This window comes from Gymnoscopelus braueri, assembly GCF_963280865.1.
Source record: "Gymnoscopelus braueri genome assembly, chromosome: 20".
NCBI classification, from domain to species: Eukaryota; Metazoa; Chordata; class Actinopteri; order Myctophiformes; family Myctophidae; genus Gymnoscopelus; species Gymnoscopelus braueri.
In genome coordinates, this window is record NC_137622.1 from 39,185,975 (window position 1) to 39,194,923 (window position 8,949).

General features: G+C 42.2%; 1 protein-coding gene across 1 annotated transcript in view; it reads right to left on the reverse strand.

The window, feature by feature from the left end:
- Positions 1–1,431: 1,431 nt before the first annotated feature.
- The window catches only part of LOC308075960 (long-chain-fatty-acid--CoA ligase 1-like), a gene marked incomplete at its 3' end in the record, with an annotated part of 21,471 nt that continues 13,953 nt past the window's right edge, over positions 1,432–8,949 (reverse strand). The window contains exons 12-20 of the mRNA XM_080416008.1: positions 8,771–8,905; positions 7,542–7,637; positions 7,223–7,295; positions 6,116–6,204; positions 5,802–5,918; positions 4,930–5,073; positions 4,539–4,643; positions 2,036–2,107; positions 1,432–1,572 (exon numbers count right to left, since the gene is read on the reverse strand). Coding sequence (XP_080272134.1) covers positions 1,432–1,572; positions 2,036–2,107; positions 4,539–4,643; positions 4,930–5,073; positions 5,802–5,918; positions 6,116–6,204; positions 7,223–7,295; positions 7,542–7,637; positions 8,771–8,905 — 972 coding nt within the window. The remainder of the gene's footprint in view (positions 1,573–2,035; positions 2,108–4,538; positions 4,644–4,929; positions 5,074–5,801; positions 5,919–6,115; positions 6,205–7,222; positions 7,296–7,541; positions 7,638–8,770; positions 8,906–8,949) is intronic.

The following is an 8,949-nucleotide window of genomic DNA, read 5'->3' on the forward strand; positions in this document are numbered from 1 at the left end:
AACTAACACTCTCATATTGTACACTTATAGCTACAGTACATCTTACAATCCAAAGTCCATTAGAGCAGTGTTTCCCAAACTATGGGTAGGGACCCATTTTTGGGTCACAAACCCATTTTTAAGGGTCGCGGTAAATATCCTTTTTTTCCCGTTTTCCCGTTTCCTGCAAGTTTTTACATTTTCTCAGAAAGAAAAAGAAAAAAAGATTTGAAGAAAAAAAAAAGGTCAAACATTTTTCAAAATAATTTCATACATAAAAAAAATTATCAAAGAAATACCATAATAATAATAAACTTTTAAGAAGTAGTGAAATTAGCAGATCTACAACCTCAAGCTTGTAGATCGGCTATTTTCACTAATTTGTGTTTCACATTTAGAGAGTCTGGTTATTAATTGGTGTTCGCCATGTATCTAGCTACAAACCAGTGGTGGAAGTAGTTTTTACTTAAGTAAAAGCAGCAATACCACAATATAAAACAGGCAAAAAGCCTGTATTCAACATTTTACTTAAGTATTGGCATCAAAATATTCGTACAGTAACAAAGTAAAGGTACTCATTTTTACCAACCTAACTAAAGATGTCAAATAATTGCAGCGGAGTCAAAAGTATAAAAACAATCGTTTTGAAATACTCAATACTGAAATACTCAAGTACAGTAAAAGTACCACAAAATCGTACTTAAGTACAGCACTTGAGTAAATGTACTTAAGTAAATAATCTTTCCACCACTGGTTTGCAACAATCAGTGGTTCTCAAAGTGGGGTCCGGGGACCCCCCCTGGAGTACTTGAGGGTGTTCCAGTGGGTCCCTAGAAAACTGATTGATAGTTAGGAAGGAACCAAATGGACCCTCCGGGGTCTGTAACTATGAGAGTGTGTCACAATTTGGTTCCATTTGTACACTCTCAGAGTTAACCCTTTAAGACCGGGAACCCATCTGTGTCATTTTAGATTTCTTTGGCTATTCAAAAATAGCAGATCTACAAGCTCATAGCGCGGCACCGAGTGCCGCGCTACGAGCTTGTAAATCTGCTATTTTTGGGATTTTTTATTTTTTATTTTTATGTGTGCAAATCTTTGAATATATATATTTTTAAGCGAACATTTATAACTCAATTCTTTGCTTCTGGGGATTCTACAAATGTTTTCTAAATCCTAACAGTTTAAAAAAAAAAACTTGCCTTGCTATAATCAGTGGTTCTCAAACTTTTTCATGTCAAGGACCCCCAAAATGATATGTATTTGGCCACGGACCCCCCCCCCCATCTCAAAATATGTTGTTCCAGGAACCCCCCTGAAGCAAAGATTTGAGTTACCAAAGTTTTCCGCTATTTTTTGAAAACTAGCAGATCTACAAGGGTTATGCAATGGGTTCTGGGGGTTTTGTGACCTGATGTACAACAAGCCGGGGGGTCCTTGAGGAGGTTAGCTCTACATGGTGACGGTGGCATAGAGTTCATCTATGTGGGACTGGAAGTGTTGTCTCAGGTCGGCCCGCTTGGCCTTCAGTGTCGGGGTGAGGAGGCCGTTCTGGACCGAGAACATCTCCGTGTGGAGGCTGATGGCCTTAACCTGGAGACATACACACACACACACACACACACACACACACACACACACAAGCACGCGCACGCACGCACACACACACACACACACACACAGTGTTCACATTCACATTAGTATCCAGACTAAATGCTTGTTTCAATCTGTCAGTGTGTGTGTGTGTGTGTGTGTGTGTGTGTGTGTGTGTGTGTGTGTGTGTGTGTGTGTGTGTGTGTGTGTGTGTGTGTGTGTGTGTGTGTGTGTGTGTGTGTGTGTGTACTGTACTTAAAGGGATAGTTCACCCCCAAAATGACTTTTTTTCCTATCGATTAGTCACTCCATAATTCATGGATATCTTTTTAGTTTTTGTCTCATTCCTAAGCCAATAATTTGATGACCGGCAGCGGTTCCAGTAGGAGACACAAAGAGTCTCCTGGTGGTAGTGATATTGTGGTATTTTTCCACCACTGATCACATTGACGTGTTGACATACCTGCTCAAAGGACTTGAGACCTCCTTCCTTGCCCAGCCTCAGCATGTCCGCCAAGATGGCCGCCTTCACTTCCTGGACGACACAGGAAACAGGAAATGTCCTCAGAACAATAATTGACTTCACCCGGGCCTACATGGCTACAGTGTCGCGCGTCTTTCCTGGCACTTGGTTCGTCGCATTCCGCAAAGCGTCAACTACAGTTTTTACTAGAGTTCTCTTACAATCTACAGCAGTGGTTTTCAACCTTTTTCATGCCAAGGACCCCTAAATTGATATACATTTGGCCTGCGGATATTTTGTGCCATGGACCCCCAAAAGCAAAAAAAAAAAAAGCAGATCTACAAGCTCATAGCGCGGCACTCGGTGCCGTGCTATGAGCTTGCAGATCTGCTATTTTTGAATAGCCAAAGCTAAGTGGATATAATGATTGTGACGCTATGTTAACTCATTTCGCAGGGGACCCCCCCCCCCCCCCCCCAAGGACCACTGGTGGTCCCCGGACCACTGGTTGAGAACCAACTGATCTACAGGAATCACCCGAGAAACTCTTAACCCTTTAACTCTCACAGAACACTCAAAGGCGCTCATTCCCAGCCGGCGAACCAGGCGGCTGCCCCCCCGAAGGAGAAACTAAACTTTACTCCACAGAAGAATTGTCAAAGTATGAAACAGGGCTTACTATAAGTCAGAGGTGTCCAAAACCTTTGTTTTAAAGGTACCTATACCATGTGTTCCCTGACACTATGATAAAACACGATAATACCGTAGGGCAGGCTGCATCTCCTGTCATACTGTATCTTTGGACCATAACAAAAGGAATGCATCGCATTACAGCAATTTTATTTGACTGCAGTGCAAAAATCAATAGTGACTTTTGATGGCAGTTTAGCCCGATGTAAGCCACAAACAAAAACAACTCAGCCTTTTCCCACATGCATGTGCAGCATTGCTGTTACATTTACGGTCCAATAAAATGTATTTTGTTCAAAATGTCAGTGTAGCTAAACCAGGTGTGAAAAGGTCTCTACAAGAGTATTATATAGAGAGAATAAAAATGAAATAAAAATAGCCTTTCTTTCACATCTTGGGGCGGCAGTGGCTCAGGGGTAGAGTGGCCGGATGGGAACCGTAAGGTTCCCAGTTCGATCCCGGGCTTCCCCAGAGTCAGTGTCGAAGTGTCCTTGAGCAAGACGCTGAACCCCTAGTAGTTGCTCCCGATGAGCAGGTTGGTGCCTTGCATGGGTTTCCTCTGCCATCGGTGTATGAATGTGTGTGTGTGAATGTAATGCACAATCTATGTAAAGCGCTTTGGATAAAAGTGCTATATAAATGCACCCTTTATCTTGAGAATGATACAACAGAAGGAACAATCAGTCAAGAATGACAGATTCTTCTACTGAGCCTATCTACAGGTTAATTTCAAAACACTCACAAACTTCAATGTATGAATTTCACATGACCACACTGGAGGGCCATAGAGACACACGGCCGGAAGCGGAAGGCCTACAAATCCACGCCCACTTTTGAGACAGCGCCGCTACTCGAGGTCCGTTAGAACGATGAACTGCAGCTGCCAATGCAATCTCTATGAGAGGCATTGTAAAATACCATACTTTCACTGGTTTACTACTGAGGCTGTAGCGATTTTCTTTGTGTTCTAATAAACTGTCCCATTTGTTTAATTTGTCCTTTTTAATGTCCCATATCTGTCATCTCGATACACCACATATACTATATATATATATATATAATATACTATAATATACTCCATCAGTATGTCAAAACCGCTAGCATCGGAGATCTAGAGTTTAAGTGGTCGCATGGTATATACGTCACGGACGCATCCCTTGAGGTTTTCAATACCCAGAAAACTGGCGAAAGTGGCCGTTTTCAAGATGTTTTGGTCATTATCTCTGGAACAGAAGGTCCAATCTGCTCAGTTCAAAGCTTGTTGGATGCGTGACTTTGAGGACATTAAGCACGCATTGACCTTTTCGGGTTATTTGTTTTTTTTAGGGGAGGCGAGATCTTAGTTGCGCAGGCGACCGCCTGTCCTGCCTCTACAGTGGTTACGCCACTGGTCGGCGCTCGTAAAGACAGTGATGTCACTGAAATGCGACAACTTATCTGTCTGCCGTCTACCCTCTGCTGTGTTAGCATTATGGGTAACTCGTTAAAGTGGCAAATTAAATGTGAAACACATCAACTATTAAGAAAACAAGAAGATATGTTGACAAAGACACTCCATACATTTGGAAACATATTTTTATTTAAATCAATATCGTCTCCAGTTAATGTAGGAATATTTTAAAAGTAGGCTAATTCTCATATCCTCTCATAGGGAATGCATTGGCAGCTGCAGTTCATCGTTCTAACGGACCTCGAGTAGCGGCGCTATCTCAAAAGTGGGCGTGAAATTTGTAGGCCTTCCGCTTCCGGCCGTGTGTCTCTATAGAGAATGAGATGTGTGCGTGTGTGTGTGTGTGCGCGCGTGCTGTGCTACCTGTTTGCCACACAGCTCCAGGTAGTTGTCCTCCAGACCCAGGGTCTTCTTAGCCCACCCACACAGAAACTCGGGGTCCGGGACCACCACTGCTACCAGACATGCCTGAAAAATGAACATACAGTATATTACACAACAACCGGTTCTCAACATCAGGTTCAGGGACCACCAAGGGTCCAAATGGACCCTTACAGGTCTGTAACTCTTGAGAGGGTACAAAAGGACCAAATGGAGCCCCAACGCGTCTAACGCGTCCATGGCACTGTGGACTAAGTGCCAACGGACGCGTCTACACGTCCATGGCACTGTGAGCGTGTGTAGATCTGCTATTTTTGCAATATGCCCGACAGCAACGATATGATAACAGGCGTTGTTGTTCCTCCAGCTGTACCTGCAGACTGTCTCCGTGCACAAAGAGCTGAGCCACGGCGTCACTCCTCACGTAGACGTTCTCGATCTTCTCTGGGGCGATGTACTCTCCCTGAGCCAGCTTGAAGATATGCTTCTTCCTGTCCACGATCCTCAGGGTACCGTTCTGTCACACAAACACACACACACACACACACACACGCACACGCACACGCACACGCACACGCACACGCACACACACACACACACACACACACACACACACACACAGACGATATTTAATTTGAGTTCATATAGAGGTTTAGCTAAGAACGCTGGACCTACTTCTGTGATGTGTTTTGGAACTCTGGTTTTTGTATGTGTTTTAGTCAAATAAAATAAAAATAAAACAAAAAACAGCCCCATATTCCGGGACAAATCTTCTAAAACCCGTCAATACATATACAATGCATACAGGTACAAGCGCTGGTGTGGCAAGGTCCGAAAGACTGCACTGCAAAAAAATTAAATGTAAAAGTACAAATGTAATGGACTTTGAAATGGAAAGGTTTTAGAACTACTGAACTAAACCAGTGGCTCTCAAAGCAGGGGTCCTTGAGGGGGTTCCAGGGGGTCCACAGCAAAATGTATTAATACAGCATCACAATCATTACCCCTTTATCCATGTTTTATATGTTGGCTATGAATTTCTTTGAAAAATATCGAAAACACTCGAATAATTTTGAATTTTGAACACAAATCTTCTCTTCTGGGGGTCCCTGGCACAAAACATTTTCAGATGGGGGTCCACGGCCAAATACATATCAATTCGATGGTCCTTGGCACGAAAAAGGTTTGAGAACCGCTGAGCTAAACAACATAAAATAAAAAAGTGTTTTAATGTTTTTTTTTTACCGGCAGCCATTTTCCAATGTCTCCAGTATGCACCCATCCCTCTGTGTCGATCGTCTCCTTGGTCTTCTCTGGATCCTTCAGATAGCCCTGGAACACATTAGGACCCTTCACACACACCTGGACACACACACACACACACACACACACACACACACACACACACACACACACACACACACACACACACACACACACACACACACATATCATATTCACATTAGTATGCAGAGAACAAAGGTTTGTTTGGCGTACGTGCGTGCGTGCGTGCGTGTGTGTGCGTGTGCGTGTGTGTGTGCGTGTGCGTGTGTGTGTACCTCTCCCTCTCCGTTAACAGCCAGGTAGTTCATGTCAGCCACATCCACTAGTTTGACACTGTTACAGGGCAGAGGGGCTCCGACGTGCCCTGTGAACGTGAACAGGGAAGGTCAGTTGATTTTACAGCTACAGTTCTATGCATCACACAGTTCTATGAGTTCACAACAGCTAGTACTGTAGGTGATATTATTCAAATAGCTCTGTATTCTGATAGTAATCATTGCTATAGAGTGTTTGTACAGTAACAGAAGTCTCCCTGTCTCGACAGCTCTTTAGTAAACACAAGATACATTTAATCACTTAAACCCTCAATAGTTTGTAAACGTTGGCTTTGGCTTTGTTCCTGGTCTGTTGTTTTTTTCTCCGTCTACTCCAAACCTCTTAGCCGAAAATAGCCGATCTACAAGCTCAAAATGCGTCTCAGCGTTATGCATTGTGAGCTTGTAGATCTGCTATGTTCTGCTAATGTTCCCCCGGGAATATGTATGCTAAGTTCCCAGTGGTGGAAAAAGTACTCAAATTCTTTACTTAAGTAAAAGTACCAATACTGCAATATAAAAATACTCTGTTACAAGTAATAGTCCAGAATTCAATATTTACTTGAGTAAAAGTACAAAAGTATTGGCATCAAAATGTACTTAAAGTATGAAAAGTAAAAGTACTAAATATTTGAAAATAGCAGATCTACAAGCTCACAACGCGTCGCGTTGCGACGCGTTGTGAGCTTGTAGATCGGCTATTTTCAAATTGCCTCGGTATAAAATAGGGCTGAATTGGTTAATGTATGTTTCATAATGTAATAATTTATATCTGAAAAGTAACTAGTAACTAAAGTTTTCAAATAAATGTAGTGGAGTAAAAGTACAATATTTGCCTCAGAGATGTAGTGGAGTAGAAGTAAAAGTATTGGAAATTGGAAATACTCAAGTAAAGTACAAATACCTCAAAATTGTACTTAAGTAAATGTACTTAGTTACTTTCCACCACTGTAAGTTCCTATGACACAAAGATTTGGTGGCCCCCATGTAGTAACTCAGAGGACCCCCTAAGGGTCTCACTCAGACCCCCTGTTTAAGTGATTCTTGACAGATGACAGGGAGTCCTACCTGCAGTCCAGTCCCCAGGCAGGTTCATGGTGCATCCAGCCGTGCATTCTGTCTGACCATAGCCCTCGTAGAACTACCACACAAACACATATAGACACATTATACTGGAGCGCGGACCATTAATTGTCACAATTGAATGTCGGAACATAAAAATGACATTTATGTTTGGCTTTTAGGCTTCGTAAACAAAAACTGCACAGGGTAGATATGACAAATAAATAACTTAAATATACAAAGACACGTTTTTTTTCTTCTCAAAATGTAAAATCTCCATGTGTGCGTGGGTGCGTGTGTGTGTGTGTACATGTGTGTGTGTTACCTGACAGCCCAGAGCAGCTCTCAGAAAGGTGAGGACGGTAGGAGAGACGGGAGCAGCTCCAGTTATCATGAGACGCACGCAACCCCCAAGAGTGGCCTGTAGGTGGCAGCACACTACATCATTACTAACAACCCCCAAGAGTGGCCCGTAGGTGGCAGCACACTACATCATTACTAACAGGGACTAACTAATTTACATTAAAGGGATTGTTGGCAACATTAAGCCTAAATTTGAAAAATATGTCTATATATATATTTTGCATTTTTTCCCCTGTATCAGCCACTATATAATGATGCTGGGGTGTTTTCCTGCATTGAAACACAGTCCTCTTTCTGAAATCCGTATTTACCTACTGTTTATGTTTGTGTCGGGCCGTAAATTAACGCACGCATGTGCGCATCCGTGCGCGTCCGTGTCCGTGTGAACTTTTTACTTTCGGTTTGAAAACGCGTTTGGATAGAATTTAGTTGTTTAACTTCATATATGTGGTCAATTTGTCATGAAAGAGCCTATTTAAAAATAAAAATTCAGAGAACCGGCAGGGGCGGGCAGTTCCGCGAATTGTATCCGAATAAAGGAACCTATATTCGGCATGGCCCGTTTAGAAGTCACCTTAACTCTATGGAACTTTTTTTCTTTGTTTATCTCTGAATCGCCTACAATCCCTTTAACGGTAATGTATGTAAGTGATATTTTTGGGGTTAAAACAAAACTTGTTTTGTTTAAAAGTTAAAGTTCTATATTCAGATGGTAATCATTGCTATATAGGGTGTTTGTTCAGTAACAGCTGTCTCCCTGTCTCTCCGGGTATTTAAACAGAAATACCTGGAGAGATTGGTGGATCTGGTGGAGAGTTCCAGTTTAGAATTTTGCAATTCATCAACTGAACATGATTACTATCAGAATATAGAGCTTAAAAGAATATCACTGACTGAAACTTTAACCATATATGAACCCTTGCATCGCTATTCTGAAAGGAATATTTGCAAAAAAAATGGCAGATCTACAAGATCACATCGTGTTTGAGTGAATGTATGAAACAATTGCAAGAGGCCTGTTTGGGTTGAGATAACTTCAGATAAAAGTGAACAGTAATTTGGTACTTACTTAACCTTATTTTAGCGTCATTTCATGGTATAAATTAATCAAAAATATCAATCAAATAAGCCACTAAATGAAATAAATACAAATAAATAAATAAATAGCTGCAGTGTACAACAGTACTGTACCTGGACTTTTCTGAAGATGAGTTTATCCCAGATGCTGTCTCTCCTCACGATGCCTCTCTTTAGCTCCGCCTCCTTCCTTCTGTAGGCAAACCCTAGTAGCCAGCGCTTCACCGAGGTGTTGGCCTGCCCAAATATCTACACACACACACACACACGTGCACACGCACACGCACACGCAC